General features: G+C 31.4%; 1 protein-coding gene across 1 annotated transcript in view; it reads left to right on the top strand.

Annotated features, from left to right (window-relative positions):
* LOC118202154 (uncharacterized) overlaps positions 1-21,034 on the top strand; it is a 54,529-nt gene that overhangs the window by 8,405 nt on the left and 25,090 nt on the right. The window contains exons 2-5 of the mRNA XM_035374305.2: positions 4,138-4,180; positions 9,817-9,840; positions 14,229-14,510; positions 20,293-20,739. Coding sequence (XP_035230196.2) covers positions 4,138-4,180; positions 9,817-9,840; positions 14,229-14,510; positions 20,293-20,739 — 796 coding nt within the window. The remainder of the gene's footprint in view (positions 1-4,137; positions 4,181-9,816; positions 9,841-14,228; positions 14,511-20,292; positions 20,740-21,034) is intronic.

The raw sequence follows: 21,034 nt of genomic DNA, 5'->3' as shown, positions 1-21,034 counted from the left end.
TCTTTCTTTTCCTTTTAAGAGAACATTACCCATAGTCAGTTCTTCTTATTATAAGATCCATTTGTCTTCTAAAACAGGATTCTAAAACAGGAACAATTTTTATCTAAGCTTGAATGCTTAGTTTCTAAATCTAATTTATATTTATTGTACGCAATTAATGCATTCAGGTTCATTTTTGCATTCCCAATAATTATGTCCTTTTTTCGAACATTTCCCACATATCAAATCTTTATCACATTTACTTTGAAAATGACCATACTCTTGACATTTAAAACATCTTACAACATTTAGATATTCTTTTACTGTGATTCTATACCATTTCAAATTAATTTTATTTTGGTTCATAATCGGACCAAACTTATCTGGTTGAATATTTGCTACCCAATGTACTTTTTGATTTTTAGCTTTTATTTTGAACAAAAGTTCAACTCCGCCATTTTCAAACATTTGATTTTGTCTCTTAATTGCTTCCAAAATTTCACCTTTATCCAATTCTTTTTCCACATTATACAATATAATTTTAGGTTGTTTCTTTTTAGGAGCTTTTACTTGAATTTCATCTCTTAAAAGAGAATTGGTTTTTATTTCTCGTTCTAATGAAACAATATCTTCTTTTTTTAAACATTGTACAACCAATCCACCATTATTCACTTTTCTAACATTTTTAATACCAATCTTCAACTCAACTGGATCAATAATTTCTACCACTTTTGATTTAACTTCTTCAGAAGAAGTTCCCTTTTTACTTGGATACAGTAGAACAACATGTTCTTCTATTTTCTTAGTTTTTCCTTTATTCTGATACGTTTTCTTATTACTTATTTTCTGCTGTTTTAAAACCTCAGCAAAAGATCTTTCATATTGTGGTTTCTTGTCCAATATTTCTAATTTTCCTTTTAAATTTTCGATCTCCAATGCTTGAGATACCAAATAACTAAACAACACTTCTTGTGTGTTAAAGACTTTCTTTCTTATTGCAATTGTAATTCTACTTGCATCTTCCAAACAAGTCTCTAGCTCGCTAATTATAGTCCGAGCTTCTTCAATCAAATCACTTTGCACAACAGTCTCTGTCTGAACTTTCTTATCCATTGTCAATCTCTTTTGGGGTTTGGATTTAGACCACCTCCCTTAGGAGGTGGAGCCCTCAGACCACGACAAGTAAATTCAAAGTAATAATAAAGTTCAAAGTAAATGTGACAAACCCCGGGAAGTGTTAAGTAAAGGGGGTGTGCAATGCGAGTTTGTGCAATTCTGGGATTTTTTTTTAAGTGAAAATAGGTCGACGTGTACATGGATAAAGTTAAAAGAGTGCACAATGCCATTTTTGTGCAATTCTGGGATTTTTTTTAAGTGAAAATAAGTTGATGTGTACTTGGATACCGAGTTTGTGCAATTGTTTGTTTTGTTATTTTGGCTTTGTGTAGTGATGATTTTTGGCGCAAAGATTGCCTCGTCTCAAGCCAAAATAATGAGTCAAAGAATTGCACGAAATCGGTATCCATGTACCGCCAAAAATCGCCAAGGGGTACCCTAAACTATACTTTTACCTTGATAATTTGTGCAATATTATAATCAAGAGTTTATTTTATAAGATTGTTATTTAGTTTCATTGGCGATCCTTCGTAAATGTGATAATTTGTGCAATATAATCAAGAGTGTACTTATAATTTTGTTAAATCCCGAAACGGTGTATTTTTTCTTTGATAATTTTTGGAGTATATAATCAAGTATGTTTTAATAATGTTATTTAGTCAAGATATATTTTTCGGTGAATGGTTGTGTTGACGATCCACCATTTTTTCCAATCGTCATTGTCGGGTCTGCCTCAGCGACACATTTTTGTCACCAAATCAAAAAATCGCAAAAGGACCAATACTAAAGCTGTTCCAAACTTTTACCCAAGTATATTATGAGAATATCACATATAACAACATGTAAACAAAACATGGCTAGAAGAAAATTTTGAGAAGTTTTATTTTTACCATTGAAGGGTTCCTAGCTGAAACATGCTTTGCCGGTACTTGTGTTGCGGCTAGGCACGAAGGACTTTTTGAAACCGAACAAAATGTTTTGCTTAAAGCTTTGTTCTTACAGTTTCTCCAAAGAACTTTTTACATAAATTAACCAGTCGGATATTCTGAAAACAAAACCTCTGGGAAATGCTTCTTTAGACTCACTATTGAGAATAGCCTGTAGGTATGATACTGGTTTTAGGCTTGACTGCTCGGTATGGGTGTACCATTTTGTATGTTTGTAGGGAGGAGACAAAGTATTTATTTTTTCTCTACAGTACAAATGAAATTTATGGCATGATACTCCGGGAAATCTCAAGATAAGCGGCACTTGGTGCAATTTTTTCCGCCATTGTCAATCATAAAAAATCACTATATCCTTGGGAGGAATTTTTTTACACCATGAGGGAAATGGCATCAAAAAGGCGCTTTCCAAAAATTCCTTCTTGAGTCCAATATCGGGAAAAGCTCTGTGTGGCAAAAATCGTGCAAGTCAAAGTCTTGTGCTTGTGCTGAGAAGGTAAACCATACACATCTTATTAATATATCATCTTCATTTGTTACTGCTTCTTCACATTTCTTTACAAAATTAATTACATTCTGTTAATTGGAAAATATCACATGTTTTGCGATATCCGAAAAACTTTAAAATTAGTGGCTATTATGATCAAATTTAGCTATCCTTCAGTATACATATTTGGCTAAGCATCATGAGCTTATCGACTAACGACAAGTTCTGTTAAATTTTATCTTGCTTCTATTGCACACTGAGACAATGAAGCCGGAATTGTATTAGTTTAATTATTTATTATACTTATGTCTTATTTCTTGCGCATGCTTAATGCTTATCAGAGTTCTGAATAAATAAATTCCCACATATACTTAAGCCTTATTAGAGGGCTGGCACTAGATATCTTAGTCTCTACCCCTAGCACTGGTTCTGGGTTTATTTGAATTTCAAATAGCCTTCAATGTAATCTTTGAGGCTATGAATATCATCAACAAAATATAGTTTTAGCATATGGAAAGAAATTTTTCGTCAAAATTTTTTAGCGTATTTAACTGAAATATATAATCATCGCCAAGTGTAATTTCAGCATAAAAGGTTACCATACTGCTTTATTATTCAATTACTAACATAGAAAAATATTTAAGCATCGTTATATGGGTCATTACTCAGGTTGTCATGTTTTGATAAACATGCAGTGATGAAAGAAAAGTATAATAAATAATGATTCTCACCAGGTTTGCCTCAGATCAACGATGTATCTATGAAATGTTCCGGTTTGAGATATGTGCCAAGCAGATACGCAGCAAAGAAGCCAAGTTAATGATCATGCAAATTTATGTTAAAAGGATTTTTTCTTCAAAAATTTAGAGTCTCTTCTTTTATTTAGTGAAGTAAAATTAAGAATCAGGAGTCTACAGATGTTTTATTATGTGCGGAGGAGGAATGAAATGCACATGCGTAAAGCCTACAAGAAAAACGTTTTTGGTGGTTTAGAGGCCTGATTTTAGATCATTCCGGATAACGGACGTTCAGATTTCGGACTGTGTACTGTATGATAATTGAGTTCCCAGTTTTACTGTCCTGAGAGCTAGATTATTTGAACTAGTGGTTATAATCTAGTAATGTAATAAATCTTTAAAGGATGTTACTTTCTTGCTTGATTTTAGATGTTAACTAGTCTGCCCATTAACAGGCTAAAAATTTGATATCTGGTGAAAGATTTAAATTTTTTTTCTTGAATAATATATGTAATTCGTATAGGTTATAATTTAATAAAATTTTCACCTTACGAGAACACATTAAATCTGCCTTTTATATTGTTTATTTTTTTATCTTTAGGATCTGCAAGGTAATGAGCATCAATTATAATTTAGCCAAAACATTGTTATATTTATTGAAAGATGTTTTTAATGATAACTGGTATGCACATATCAACATAATTTTAATTTCTAATAGCCTTAAGGAGAGTAAGTATGTAAGGGTGACAAAATAATCATCAGTTTATAGTTTTTTTAGTATATTTGTATTTCATTAAAGCTTTAATTTTCTTACTTTATAGTATAAATTGCTACCCATTTTTTCTTTGTATAGTAATTTTTTGTTATTTTATAGAAGAAAATGAAAGGCAAGATAAGCAAATCAGGAGATGATTTAGGTATATATATTACTTTTTTCTTTTCTTTTCTGTTAAGATTTTTTTTATTGTGATTTAGATTTGTTTTGTGTATTATGTATAAATTTAACAAAAATGAAATTTTGTGTTTTGTTTATATTTCAATGATTATTCATTCACCTATGTTTTAACATAATCTAATGATTCATAATTTATACAATTGTTTATTGTTCTCAATCCCTTTTTATATTTTTAATTGAAGGTTTGTGTAATTTTTGTATGTGTTATTTTAAATTCATTATATTTAGTTTTCTAAAGTTATTCTTTTGGTGGCATAAATTATATCTTCATAAAGTTTGACAGAAAATTTGCTTTTCTTAGTTATATAGATTTATTAAGCTTTAACCCATCCTGGGCAGGCATCCCATATATGCATTTCCTGTGAACTTTTCTCATATCTGGGCATCCCACCTTTGCATCACTAGAGTATAAGCTTAAGGAACAGGTGATACATATGTGGATTTTAAGCTGAACCTTTTTTTAAAGGCCACTAGATGGCATTCTATGTTCATTACTTTTGAAGACTTAGGTGAACGTGTTCATGGAAAGCTGGTACCGGGCAAGAGCCCAATCCTGCATTTAATGACATGGAAACAGCCATAACATTCTTTTGGCTAGCATAAATGAAAAGATGGTGGGGGAAAAGGCTAAGCCTAATCTTGTGGTGCATGCAAAGTCTTTTGGATGCCAAGTTATATCCATACTAAACAGATGTAATAACGTGAAGAACTACTGTTTAGCTGAAGGTAAGGAAAGAACAAAATGGTAGGTAAAAACAAAATTATCCTACTATATCCACGCAGGCATGCCATGTCAGCATTCAGAATGGTCAGGAACAAGACAGGCATAGAATTAGGAAAAGCATCTGGCCAGATCAGCTCAGAGCCAATAGGGAGGCTAGAAGTAAGGTGCAACATCATGCAAGTCGGGCATTGGTTAATTGACAGATCTGTCTGTTTGTACCAAGGACGGGTTCTATTATGAGGCTCTTGTGCTTATTGCCTTTATCCCCACATCATCAAAGAATTATTTTTATCGCCAAAAAGAGGATTCTGCAAAGAGGTAAAATTTAGTGCCAAATGTTAAATTTAACAAAAGAGTAACTGCCTTCCACAGTGAAAAAGAAGTAAAAACACTGAAGGATGTAATTTAGTAAATTTTTTGTGTCAAAAAAATCCAGAATCAATTTCGAGGGGGTTACATCATGAATTTTGACAAGCATCGACCTATCCTTGAGTCATGTGGTGTTAACAACAGGAAAGCATAAACACTTGTGAAAAATTTCATGTCTCAAGTGGTTCGGGTCTGGGAGGGGAGGAGAAGCGAGAACTCGTTAGGCAAGTTTGATTTAGAGACACACTGCCAGCAATGCTTCTGAGGAGAAACTTTTATAAATACAAAATGATTAATTTAGCTTTAAGTATTATGTCAACTGATTAAAAATAGTATTAATTTTCATAGTGAAATTAAGTTAAAATTAAATAAAAATTATAATGCACTAGAACCCTTTTAAGAACAGAACAAAAGCTACTTAAAGTCAGTTAAGAACCGCTAATGGTTGAAAGAAATGAGATTGTGCGATTACATGACAAAGAGAGAGTGATCCTGAGGGAAGCTGAAAGATCAGTGAATTCACTCAGGCGGGAGGGGAGGGGGTACGTGAAAGAGTGTAGTGAAACCTTCGAGGCACCTCGTCTCCATAGCCTCTTGGGAAAAGGAAGCGCATTGAATGCATTCTCCAGAGTAGCTATGGGTCTCTTTCATGATGATGCAATTCCTGGATGATAAACAGGCACGCAGTGGAGTATGGGGTTTCCGATCGAAGGAATGTTATTAAAAAATTAGCCGAAAGTCACTGTATAAAGCGATTTACAGGGAGAATTTTGGTTGCATTATGAATATCCTCGTTCGTACCAAACCAAGGAACTTTATAAATTTGCTGTAGTATAATGTTCTTAAAAATTATAGCGAAAAATGGCAGTGATTGTTTTTGACAACCTTCGCATTGGAAATCGCTTTTTGGATGTGAGGTTGCCACGTTAATTTTGAGTCAAGTATCACTCCTAGATACTTATAAGTAGGGAATTGGTTCTTGGAGTTGGATCCAGGGAATTGGTTCTCCGAAGAACTGCAAGTTAGGTAAATTTGGGAAAGTACTTTGGATAAATAAAGTGGCAACACATTTAGCAACATTAATTTTGATCATCCACAGTCTGAGCCAGAGCTCTAAGGTTGAAAGATAATTTTGCAGTGCAGAAATTACCATGGAGGTGTTGGAATGTTGGTTCATGATGGCTGTGTCGTCTGCATATATAACTAGATCGACATTAGGTGACTTAGGTATGTCATCTACAAAAATGTTGGAACATTTGAAGTCCGAGCAAACTTCCTTGCGGGACCCCAGCACAGATCGGTCGGGGAGTTGAGTATTCGTGGTGAACTCGCTTCCAAAAGAATCTACCTGTCAGGTACGAGTTGATAATTTTAATGAGTTGCTCTAGAAAACCAAGCTGCATGAACTTGTAAATAAGCCTGTCATGCCAAGTCCTGTCAAAGGCCTTGGCAGTGTTAACATAGATAATTCCAGTTTTCTCTCGTTTACGAAAGCCCTCATGAATGAATTCGACTACACGGAGTAACTGGTGTACCATGGAGTGTTCAGACCGGAGGCCAAATTGTTCCGGGATTATTAAATTTCGATCACAGCAGAATTCATTCAGGTGTTTAAGTAAAACATATTCATAAATTTTTGAGAGAGATGATAAGAGGCTAATAGGCCTTTATTTGACGGGAAGATTTAATTTTTGACCCGGTTTTCATACCTGCCAACTTTTACGAATTTTTCGTAATTTTTACGAAAATGTGTTTGTCTTTGTCCTAGACGTGTAAACTACTAGTAAGTCCTAGACGCGTGGTGGTTTCACAGTGCGAACACCACCCACAGAACAATGGGCAACAGTACATTTTTTTAAAATTCATATATTATTTGTGTCTAGGATCATAATATTCAATTTCTAGAGTTTTTAGTTAAGACTTATAAAACTAATATCGCACGCGTCAAAGGGGTAATGGCTTCATACTTATTCTTTGAAAGGTTTACCTTTGACATTTTTCTGGTGACTACCGTGACCTCTGACCTTTCAGTCGAAATGCTATTATGTGCCATTTTGGCAGTCATATTGGATTTGGATTTAGAAACATTATCATTACAATTTGCATTATTTTTAGAATTTGCAAATATATTTTCATTAGATTTACTAATTTCATTGCATTTAACATTAGTATTTGCTAATTCAGAAGTCAAACAACAAAAATCAGCGTTATATTTACAAAACTTTCACAGGACTAGTTTCGAAGTATCTATGATATTATTATCACTATTTTCTCAAAAATCCCCATAAATCAGCTGCATTGGCGAGAGCGCGACGTTCATCCTCGGAATCCTGTTTGTTTGCGTAAACACATCTGACTGTCTGTATCAACAGGTACATAAATTTTGAATAATTGGCTGAAGTAGATAGGGAAAGAATGGAATAAATGAAATACAAGGTAATTACATTAAACAATTAGACAAATGAGAAAATAATACAAAACTTTGTTGTTTAAAGAAGTATTAAAGTGGGACAAATTGCTCAGGGCCTTTTTCTCTTACTTTGTTCTCTGGAGTCATAATTCATGAAAGAAATGAAATTATCTTTCACTTAGTGAATTTTTTATCTGTTGTTTACCTGTTTTATCAACATTCATTTCATTATAATGGCTTTATTTCTGATAAACCATTGGATTTTGATTATTATACCATAGAGTTATGTTTTGCATAATTTGAAGTTCCTTTAAGTGACATTGCAGAGAATTCATTCAACTTATCTTTTTAAATTGTAGTTTTGAAATTCTCCTTCTACTTGAAATTAACAATAAAATTCGGGAAGAAATTAAACTCTCCTTTAGTGTGGGAGAGAAAGGAATGGCTATCTTTTCTTTTCTAAAGTAAGATTCGAACTTTCTTAGCATGCTTCCAACAAGAGATGTGGGTAAATCGGCTTAAAAACAAATTTTTCATTTCTAGTCTGCAATAGAAAAGCAATTTTTATGCTTTAGATTTCAGCAAAATGGATCTATTAGTATGGTTCAATGCAAATTTCATTCAAGTTTTAGGTAATTACTTCTGTGCAAAAATTCTATTTTGATTAAAAAAAATTGAAATTATGGTTGGTTGCTTGAAGGGAAATGTCCTAATCAACTTTGCATATCAGTGATGTCTTTTAAATGAATAAAAAGTAATTTTCAATAAATAAAAAACGTCAAAAGAGTGAGTCTTGAATTCTGATTATCTAAGTTAGCATAATAAATTACATTTTGACTATTTTATCTATTGAATTGGGACACAAATTGCCCAAATGGGCACTGCACCAAATGTGAAAGGGAAAATCTTCATATTTGTGTATGCATACTTCTTTAAATTTCATAATAATATTTTTCATGTACCATTTTATAAATTATTGAAATGGTATTAATAATACAATGTAAATTGAAATTTTAATATTTCCCTCCTTATTTAATGAATAATGTGCATGTTGTAAATATTTGAAAATTCTGCACTGGCACAACTGTCTTAATGAATAGGTTTAGAGAATAGAACTGTGTTAAACTGAAATTTTTAAAATGCAGACCAAATCTTTTTTACTTGTAAAGGCATTTAGATTGCTAAAAGATGTACATAATGTACTATATGTTGCATATATATAGAAATTAAAAACACTTGATATGAATATATATGTATCGTAAAATGAACAATGAAGTCTGGAGAATGAGTAAATGCATCACATGTGTTGGCTCTTATAAAATAAGATTTCAGTATGAAAGAGTTATTAATAAAGCTAGGAGGATGTTTCTATATTTGAGCAAGATGTGTATAATTATTTATCACATTTGCTGCTGATCATGCATTGTGTGTGGTGTGCTCAGCATTATTGAAGCAAACATGCTCTTGTGTGGTGTGTAGTGAAGTGTCAGGTGCCAGTCATGTGCTAGCGAGGGAAAAGCAATGTTTCGTTGTTTATTTTCAAGTTCAGTCGGCATTACGTTTTAAATATATATATGCTGGTATTGGCATGGAGTGAAGGTTAGAAACTGGTTGTAAATGTATGTGGTCTGGAATGGAGAAACAGCTTATTTCGCACAAGATTCACTATTAACATACTAATATATATATATAATTTGCAATAATATTATAACTATCTTGGTATAAATTCATTTGTGTTCAGTTTCCTACCAAAATGATGCATATTGTTACTTATTTTAATTCACTTTTAAATGCTACACACCAATGTGTAATACGGGACTGCAGAAGTAATTTTACCTCTATTTGCCGCTCACGCACTGACACATAGTAATAAAATACTATGCTAGGCTTAATAATCAATGTGGTGTACATAAAATCTTTTAATTATGTTTCTTACGATAAGTAAGTCAGCCATATGGGTATAAACTTTCTATAACATAGCATTAACTAACGGTTATAACATAACTGGCAAACAAAGAGTTAAGCATACACTTTTTTAATAAGTTCTGATATGAGATAATTTAATTACTAACATGTTATTTTTGCTCTCTTTCAGATTTATTTGGTGACATGGATTCAGGTTAGTTTTCTTATTTTCTTCCCACTTTAAAAAATGACTTGAATCATTTAGAATTTTTACTTAGATGTTGAACGGAAGATGTCTTTGTAATCTAATGAAAAATCATCAGTTAGTACATTACAAAGTCCGAGATCCAGACGTTTCGGGTTTGGGATTTTTCTAGTGGATTCTTGTTTTTCAATGTATTAAAAAGTACTTTTCCTCAGCCTGTGATTACATGGTAAGGAAGTTTCCTTTGCAAAATGAAGTTCTTTTAAATGCTGAAGTGGCAAATTTAAAACAAATTGAAAATTCATATTTTGAAAAGATTTGTTTTTTATTGATAAATTTCCATTTTTGTTAACAATTAAAGAAAATGAATGCCGTAATGATGCTTTAGATGAACTACAGAACCAATTTTCTGCTGCACAGTTTGAAGACTTTGCCAGTTCTGGAGAAGATAGACTTGATGTCCTCGTTGGTACCTTAAAAAGAATATAAAGAGCTGATGAAACACCAAAATATGATAGAATAGCTAAAGTTTTATGTGCTATTCTCATAATTCCACACAGTAATGTTGAGTGCGAGAGTCTTCAGTGTTGTGAAGAAAAACAAAACTATGTTTCGTTCTTCAATTTCACCAAAAACTCTAGAAAACATTTTAATTGCTAAATGTTATGAGGAAACTAATTGTTATGACAGGAAATTTTCCAAAGAATTTTTGGCTAAAGCCAAAAAATGTACTTTAAATTCATTGCAATAATTTTTTTGTGTAACATTAAGTTCTTGTTTTATGTTTCCTAATAAATTTTTTAGCTACTACTTAATTGAGACTTACTAATGTAAGTACAATTTTCTTTTTTCTATTTGTATAAATTGTTATTTTTTTAATATCAAAGCATGATATTAATTCTTCGTGTTCTGAATTTTGGAGAAATCTGAATTTGGGGGAGAAATCTGAATTTTTATCTTTAGAGGTTGGCAGGTATGATAATGCATCCAACTTATGGATCTGATTTATTTTTGGGATGGTATTACAAAGGTAAAGTTCAGCATAGATAATATTTTTATTTGAATTTATTCAGTTCCCAATTGCTTACAGGTCCTTAATTTTTTCATTAATGGTCCTTAAAAGTACTTAATTTCCGTGTGCAGAAATGTGTACAAACCCTGTTAGGGTTTTAAATTTGTTCTGGACACAGCTTTAAACTGTTAACGAGTTCAATGAATTCATCTGCAAATAGTTCAGCAGCTTCAGTATGAACTAGAGCTTTTTCATCTAAAATTTTTAGTTCTACCATGGCGATTTAAAAATTTGCTTATAAAAACCATCAAATATTTGCATTCATTTTTTAAGTTTATTTCTTCATGAAATATTTTGGCTTCAGCAATTAGCATTGGTCTCGTCAATGGCACGCACTTGCTGAGAGGCTGTGTGATCAATTCAGTCATCACTTTTAGTATAACGAATAATTTTTCTATTGGTTAAATTTTTTTTTGTGTGTTTTCATTGCGAGTTGAGTGTTTGGAAGCCAGAACAAATTCAAATAGTTCCTTTTTCTGTTTTCTTATGTCATATACAGTAGATTTCGCATGCCATACTCCTTGAGATTTCGAGATGGAGATATCTATTTTTTTTGCAGCAATTCTCCTTTTTGTATAATGGACATCAAAATAATCTTTTGCTATGTAGATCCTGTTGCAGCTTCAGAATTATTTTGAAACAATCAAAAGTTCAAACTTTAATTTTCATAAAATTGCTGTAATAATAACAGCCTGCAAAAAATAATGGAGCTACATCAATTAAGAAAGTTATGGAATTCATATTTGCTATATTGCTATTAACTGAAATTCCTTGGCATCAGTGAAGTATAATTTTATCCTAGCTTAATAGCATCCACTATACACTAATGGCTATGTATCATCACATTGGCGACGGAGACAAGTTGTTCCACTAAAATTTGTTCTCCTTCTATGGTGCTTTTAGACAATTAAGTCTGAATTGTATTTACTATACTTAACACCCATTTCTTGCATATGCTTAAGACTTCTCTGAGTCCAGAATAAGTAAATTCCCACATATACTTTAGGTTTATCAAGAGCTGGGGCTGGATATTTTGCTACCTGATGCAGTCTCTGGGGATTCTGCTGGATATTTTATTACCTAATGCAGTCACTAGGGGTCCTAAATTCTGCAACCAAGTGCCTCCCTAAGTTCTAAATTTTGAATCCTGTTGCTTTCTTTATAAAAATATCCCTTTATTTTTTGCTCGGTGCTTCTCTAAATTTCGAAAATTTTGTCTTCTGTAAATTCGGCTGTACGAGCTCTCGTTCCTGTTCTGAGTTTCATGTGAATAACAAATCTATTTTTAATTCAAATAGTACTAAATGTAATCTTTTATCCTATAAGTATCATGAACAAAATCTATTTTTAGCATATGGAAAGAAATTTTTGTTGAATTTTCCCTCGTAAACTTTTCTTGGCGCATTTAACTTTAACAATCATCGGGAAGCATAATGTCAACATAAAAGGTTACCATACTCTTACTAATGTTAAAAAAATGTTCAGGCATTATTGCATGAGTTATTTCTCAAGTTGTCCTATGCTGATAAACATGCGGTGATGAAAGCAAAATATAATAAACAATTATTTACAAAATTGGCATCAGGAATATAAAATGAGTGTAAAATTAACAATGTTTCTATGTAGAATGTTTCGGTTTGAGATATATGCCAAGCAGATACGATGCTATAGAGCAGAATTATTGTTCACACAAATTTATGCTAAAATAATTGTTTCTTCAATAACAAGATATTTTATTTAGTGCCAAAGTGAAACTAAGAATCGGGATTCTCCGCGTATTTTAGGGAGGAGAAATGTCAAATACGCATGCGTAAAGCATACAGAAAAAAGAAAAAAGGTTGTTGTTGGCTTTGAGATCATTCCGGATATTGGATGTATGGATAGTAGTCCGTTAGTAGATCCCATTTGCTTTAGTTGAACTACAGTTGATCTAATGTTCCTTTTAGTAGTAAATATTGCTCCTGCTAAACAAAACACAGTGCTGGTTTCAGAGTCATCCAGGTTACGAAAGATGGTGGAAATCGTGGCAAAAGCTCCATACACTAGTGGAAGAAAAATTTAAATAATTAATATGCTAAAGAATAAATTTGCCTTGCTTGAAGGATTTACTATATGGCGTATCATAGAAGGAAGTGTTGCGAACTGGGTCCCAGAAAATGCCCAGAATTGATTAACTGTAATGAGAAACATCATACATTTATGTGTTTACAAGTGGGCGAAAAAGAATGCAAATGAAAGTGAAACCTTTAAAGAAACTCATTTTATGTAGTATGTGCAGAATAATGTAGGTCTACTAGAAAGAACAAAAATTTTGCAAAGGCTTCTGAAAGATGTAGATAAAAAAAACTGATAGTTTCCAGAGTATGCTATTGACCTACGGAGGCCAAAAATTTTTTTGTCATATGTTCAAATTATTTGATCCAATATTATTTGATACGATGAGTAGTAAAGAAATTGATGTAAAAGGAGCAAAAAAGATTCATATAAAAACAACAGGTCAAGGGAAATCTGCTTTCCTGCTTACCAAATGGTTATTTTTATTCGGATGATGCCGAAATGTAATTTCCCAATTGGTATTTTCTTTCCTGTTAACAAGAAAAAATGGATGGATGAAAACTGTAAAATTGTGGAATAATGTTTGGCAAAAGTAGGCTGTTGCCTTAAAGAATCCAGAAAGGTTTTGATATGTTTAGATTCCATCTAATGGATGATGTGTGAAAATAATGGCAGTTATTCCAGGTGCATTAATGCCTTTAGTTCAGCCTATAGATATGTGTATCAATAAACCTTTCAAAGAAAATTTAAAATGACAGTGGAATACATGGATGTTAGAAGGTGAAAAGCATTTACAAAGGAAGCCAACTGCATTATGAGTCTAGGAATAGTGTGCGAGTGGATAATTTAAGCTTGGAATGAAATTAAACCCAACATAATTCAAAAGTCGTTTAAAAAATACAGTATATTTAACAATTTATGTATAGTTTAGAGTAAAACTGATGTTGAAGATGAAACATATATGGAAAGATATAATGGAAGACAAATATTTTCATTTTATCTGATATTGAAACACTCACAAAGTATGTCATTTCTTTTAAATAACCTTTTTTAGGTGCATGTAGAAATCTAATTTTTGTAAGGTCATCTTTTCCATATTTTTAAATCTAATTTTTTTATCTGGCATATAATGTGCACTCATAAATTTTTATCTTATTTTTGGTATTAAAAGTGTGCATTATATGCCAAAATATACAGTATATACATGTATACTATCTTTATATATACTAACCATATTCAGTTGATTTTAAAGGTATTTTTTTTTCAATAGATAATGATGGTATAGATGATGATGGTGATAGTGATGATCAGAAGCAGAATAAGAAAACGCCTGTTGTCAAAACACCTAAAGGAAAACAAGTATTGAGTGCCAAAAAACAAACTGGAAGCGACAAAAAAGTTAGTTTTCAAATACCAGGCAAAAATACACCAGCAAAGACACCAAAAAAAGAAAATTCAATTGCTAAAAAGCCTACTCCTGCTAAAGTTAATACTGCTATGAAAGAGTTTAAAGGAATGAAAGGAAATGCAAATCAATTGAAGAAAACAATTAGTAAGTGTAAATTTTTTAAAAACATTTGTGGTTTACTTTTTCAAATCTTGTTTGTTAATATCTCAAATGTTTTTGTTTCAACTCTCTTGCACATGTACTCTTTTAGACACGTCTAGTCTCCCGACAGATTTGCTAGATCTCCCAGTTTTTAATTTTTATCCTTTACTAAGAAAAGTCTTTTTCAGCAGTAAAATTTGCACTAAGTTTCATTATTGAATTAATGAAGCTTGAATTGTGAAATTTTATTTCCCCCCTCTTATGATCTTTGCCGTAATTTTCCTTATTAAAATATTTTATCTATTATAGATTAAGAATTTTATACGAAGATTCAAACAATATATAATGAGTGAACATATTAGTATTTAGTTTTGTTTTACATCAGTATGTAGAATCATTAGGCCCATTTTAGAACTGGATGCATGAAAAATATGCAGTACCTTCACCGGCTTTGATCCAGGACCTTCGTTATTATTAGTTATTCTCTGAATACCAACAACTGTTGATTCATATTGCAGAATTAAGCCCATGTATTGTGCAATAAAGGGTTCGATATTTTCAGAGATAAAAGAGTTTTGCTTGCGAAGTATATTATTTTTCAGTTCCATTGGGCTATTTTTATAGGATGCTCATATCAAAATGTCAAAAGCATTATTTAGCTGAAAAATCTAAAGAACAGCTTAAATCTAACCCCTCCTCTATTTTCAGTATTATTAATTATTTTCTTATTGCTATTGTTAGTGTTATTTAATACTTTAAACTAATTAAATTTTTTCGATTTTTCAAAATTTTCTAGTGTACTTAACATATTTCAGAATTAATTCAGCCATTACCTAACAATTATATGCTATAAAAATTGTGTCTTTAGTAATATGTTTCATTTATGTTGAAAATGCAGATGATGAAGATGATGGTGACAGCGATTTTGATTTAAATTTGGGCGATGATGATAATGATATTGGTGATGATGTAAGTGAAAAACTTCAAGAGGATAGTTCAGGGAGTAAAAAAAGAAACTCTCAGATTAAATTTATTCAGTTGAAAAAAACTGAACTGCATAATGAAAAAAGTGCAGACAACAAGCTGAATGAGCAAAAGAAGAGTGCTGAGAATAAAGAAGAAAATGGCGAAATTAAACCAATTGAGATAAAGCAGGAACTAAAAAAAAAATGGTGTAAAAGCAGAAAAAATACAAGGTAAAATTTTCGCAACACCTATAGAGTAAATTAGGCATATTTTCCTAACTAATTTTTTTTCAATTTTCAAAATTTTTTTGTGTACTTTTATATTTCAGAATAAATTCAGCCATTATCTAACAGTTATATGCTATTAAAATTGTATCTTTAGTAATGTTTCATTTATGTTGAAAATGCAGATGAGGAAGATGACAGTGATTTAGATTTGGGTGATGATGATAATGACATTGGTGATGTCAGTGAAAAACAGCAAGAGTATAATTCAGGGAATGAAAAAAGAAACTCGCAGATTAAATTTAATCAGTTGAAAAAAACTGAAGTGCATAGAGAAAAAAGTGCTAAGAACAAGCTGAATGAGCAGCGAAAGAGTGCTGAGAGTATAGAAGAAAATGATGAAAATAAACCAATTGAGATAAAGCAGAAAATACAAAAAAATGGTGTAAAAGCAGAAAAAATACAAGGTAAAATTTTCACAACACCTATAGAGTAAATTAGGCGTATTATATTTTGATGCAGTATAATTAAAACATAAAATCAAAGTTGAAGGTTTTTCATTTCATCATTCAAAGTGCATTGTTATTCTGTTGTTTACATTTATTTGATGTAATGGATATTTATTCTTGTAGAAATGGAAAAAGCACAGGATATTTATTTAAAAATATTTTTTTTGTTATAGTTTTGATATCTGGAAAGTAATTCATTAATGAATTTTAGGATGATTACGGAAAAAGATATAAAGAGCAGCTATATATATAATGCATTTTAAATAGGAGTGTTACCAGTGATATACTTTTTGCTATATAAATTTTGTTGTATTATTGTTTGGCATGCTAATTTGTACTTTGCTAACCTATTCCTTGTGAACAGGAAATTATGTCAAAATTTTTCGTTTCTAAGGTTAAATGTACATTGAGCAGTATATTGCGTAAAGGAAATTCATAAAAGAAATGGCAAAATTAAGTTATCTGTACAAAACACAATAGAAATCAAGCAATATATGGAGTTCAATGAAACACTCCAACATGAACAAAAGCAGTTCTGGATCCATATCGTAATACAGTAAGACCCTGCTTAACGCGGGGGATACGTTCCATCAAAGTAGAGTGTAATGCGAAACAGCGCTAAGCGAGGCTATCTTAACATGTAAATAATGGGGTTAGGGGAAGACGGATAAAGAATGGTTAGGTATTAAATTGAATAATTTTTTTAATAAAAATAAAATCAAACATTTATTTCTTACAAAAAAAAAATATAAACGAATATACTTTTAAAAACAAATAAAATTCTCAGTCAGATCATTCAGTCTATTCTGGGTTTCCAATTTTCTGCCTTTTTGTTAAGAAGGCATTATGATAGATTGGCTTAATGGCATATGGCTTTCAATTTGGTAGTCAATCCATATAGAGAGTCGTTTTTCCACTTCCTCTATAATGTTATTTCTAGAACGGGTAATTCTAGTTGCAGTTGCCAATGACAGTATTTTTTCTTTATTCTTAAAAATTGTCCTTATTATTGAAGTTGCTAAATTCAATGCAGCACTAATTTGAGATTGACGTTCACCAGAATCTAATCTTCTAATCACTAGTATTTGACTTTCCAGTGAAATGCTTTTTCTGGTTGCTTTCTTTTCTTGTTTTTTATTATCACCCATGATAAAAAATAAAGATCATAATATTTGTCACTGTATTAATCGTTATAGTATTATATAAATTTAAACTTACAATAATGTTAACAAATGTTTCAAATGATAAAAATGCGTCCACCAAGCAAGAAACACAACTACACTGTTTCGGATATGTTATTTGGAAACCTAGCACTGCGCACAATTTCGGAGAATCCCCGGGTTGAAATAAAAGAGCGCTAAACCGAAACAGCGTTAAGCGGGGTCTTACTGTACAGTCAAAAGTCGTTAATTCGGACCTCAAAGCTACAAACTTTCTGTGCATGCGTCAACGCATGCGCATAGCCGTTCACGCATTCGTGTAATACTTTTATGCTTCGCAAAAGTGCATGCACATAATACGCATGCGTGTTTAATGTATAACGGACGGTATACGCTAAGCTAAAATTATCTATTTCAGTTAATGTTGCAGATTGCATTGTTCCTTAATCTTCTAATTGGATCCGGCTTATTATTTTTAGAGCAATTTTATAAAAGTAAGCTTGAACTTTCGATTATGTCAAATAGAATTTCCGATATATATTTAAGGATCTACAAAGTGAAAGTATGTTACAAAAAGTGGAATTGCTGCAAAAAATGGATAAAGGCATATCCTTTGATTCTCTAATCATTCCGAAATATGTTTATCAATTTCACGCTTCTCTGGGTGTGGGGGGACGAGGCAGTTCGCAATGAACTGGAAGTTGATCTGTCAGCACTATTCTTATCATCAAGACAGATGTTTTTATTTTATTCAGCTTAGAATTTCTTACTAAATGTAATATTTCATCTCGATGTATTCCGTCTTTGATATAATTTAAATCAAATTCCTCGTCATTATGACTACACATCAAGTAGTTTTCTAGTTGCAATTCTCTAACTTTGACTATGCGCAATGTATGCTTTACGCATCCACACGTTGAAAGAAATGTTTAATAAAGTAAACAAATAAATATTAAGCTTTTTTGTAAATTTTGATAACCTTTAGATAATTGCTCTTTATTTAATAAATTATGGTTTCATATTTTTAATTTTATAATGTCTGCTTGCCATCTTACCAGATTTAAACTGATGATTTATAATCCGGAATCACCGAAGTCTCGACGAGTCCGGATTAAAGACTTTTGATTGTAATATGCTTAAAACAGGGAATTAAAAAGAAAACTTCCATGTCAAATTAAATTGCCAATTTTTGTCATTTTTGTATTAAAATTTGAGTTGAATATTCCACTTTAGGATTCATGTTATCGAGTTTCAAGATGTGTATGCTGTTTAATGTGATTGTGGGTTAATGTTATCATTTGGATATTATTGATTTGCTAAAGTCCCACTTGTTTGTATATAAAAGCATGGAAAATACATTTGCTTGTTGAGATAAATTTTGTTAATATAACAAAACTATTATAGAATGATTTTTTAAATTAATAAAATTTTTTAAAAATATGTCAAAAGACAAATCAAAATGTTTTAAAAATTGCCATTTGACAGAGAAATGGTCTCAAGTAAGGGGTTAAGTCACCAAACAGCTTAGTTTCAATTTCAGTTAGCAATTTAAAATTAAGCAAAAGAGCAACCTTAATTTGTAGATTTGAATAATTATTGATTTTTAGGATGATCGCAAACACTTCCTTTTAATGATTCTGCAGAATTTTTCTTTGCCCTAGGGGGAAAAAAGAGAGACGTGGACTCCACAGGACCTCCCTATCGCTTATTAATGTATACAAGTTTTTTCCTGCACTTAATTCAAACTTATTTCCTTGAATTATTTTAACTTTGTTAACCAGTCGCTCAAGGCTCAAGTTGAAAATGACATAAAATGAAAATTTTGAATTAAAGTATGCTGGTAAATTTTTGTCACATGGGAGTCTTCTTGAAATATATATATATATATGTTTTATATTCCAATGTAAATATTGGTATTGAAATAAAAATAATGTATATATATATATGTTTGGTATTGCAATAAAAAAGGGAGATTCACAATTGGGTTCCACTCACAAAATTTTAATGTTGTACAGCTAATAATTTTTGAGTTAGATAAGTACATATGTACAGATGTCACTGAAATAATCCTTTGAGTCCATTTTACAATCTGTTTTGGAAAAAGATTCCTTTGTCCTGTCTGGACAAACAAGCATCAACCCAAAAAAAAAAAAAAAAAAAAAAAAAATCATCCAAATGAATTCAAGAACAGTCAAAATGAGTAATTCCTTTGAAATACGATAGTCGAAATTTTTCAGGATTATAATACTTCTTTTACTTTGTACAAGGAAGTAAAATTTTACAGAAACCTTCTATACAACTATTGTTGCTCTTTTTTAACTTAAAATTTTTACATCAGTATTCTCTTACAATGAAGGATGCCTGCTGAATATTAAGACTTGTGGTATAGCATTGGTCAAGTAATTTCTGGAAACAATATGAGCAGTTCGTAAATAGACTTTTGCATAGTTAATAAATTCATAACCAAACTTTTGCATTTTCCAAATTAAAATTCTGTGATAATATCTTTATAAATATTTTTAACATTTTTTTGTATTGTTTTGAAAGATATTTTCCCCCAATGTTTAATGCTATCATTCAGCTAGCGTTATCAAAACAGCCATGGATAATGTACTAAAATAAACTAAAACTGATAAGGTTAGTTACTAAATTATAAAAGATTGCTCATAATTTTTTCCCAGTGTCTAATTGTGCCATACATGTATGTTGTGCAAATGCAATTTAAATAATATTGTGAAAGTGTGTGTAATGCTAAAAAAATATGAATAAAAATGGTTGAAAAAATAAAACCCTTGTTGCTTGCTATTTCCAGTGCTCTAATTTGTTCCTTTCCACTCTAGTTATTTTGCTATGTGTATATTTTTTTTATTAATAGTTTTTTTGATAAACCTAACATTCAGAATTTTTATCAATAATTTTTATCTAGAAAAAGAGGATGATGATGATGAAGACGAGGACGAAGAAGATGATGATGACGATGATTTTGATTTGGATTTGGATGATGACAACATGGATGATGATGATGACAACGACGATGACGATGACGATGATGATGATGATGACGACGACGACGATGAAGAAGATGATGAGGAAGAAGAAGAAAGTGAGCAGAATAAAGAAAAAAGTGTTAAGGGCAAACCTAATCAATTACAACAAAGTAAAGAAGGTGCAAAAAACAAACAACAAAATAAAAAACAAGGTGTGCAGAATAATGAAGAAACTGTGAAAAATAAATTGAATCAGTTAAAACAAGGTTTACAAAAAAGTGCTGAGCAAGCGAAAGAGAAAACACCTTCTAAAAGTGCTGAAACACTCAAAGAAAAGAAACTAGAGAAAACTCCAAAAGCAGAAAAGACTCCAAAAACTGAAATAAGTAAGTGCATAACTAGTCCTTTAAACTGTCAAAATTATGTGTTTCATTCTCTGTCTCTCTCCGTCTAATAATAATAATAAATGTCATGAAGTATTGTAAGTTTGTAATTTAATTAGAAATATTTGTAACAATGAAGGAAACTCCAAAACTGGATTTAAAAAAAAAATCTATTTCCCAGAAAGGCCATTTACATGTTAGAAATGTTTCTTTTTCATTGAAATAACACTTTACCAACTGCTAGCAGTTCAGCAGCATACGCACGTCCGACCGGCTGCCCAGCCGCAGATTCTCCCTG

Source organism: Stegodyphus dumicola, chromosome 6 (genome assembly GCF_044657685.1).
Source record: "Stegodyphus dumicola isolate Sdum_Otavi_A_Nest chromosome 6, ASM4465768v1".
NCBI classification, from domain to species: domain Eukaryota; kingdom Metazoa; phylum Arthropoda; class Arachnida; order Araneae; family Eresidae; genus Stegodyphus; species Stegodyphus dumicola.
Note: the sequence above shows the minus strand (reverse complement) of the source record. Positions and strands in the feature narration are given on the sequence as shown.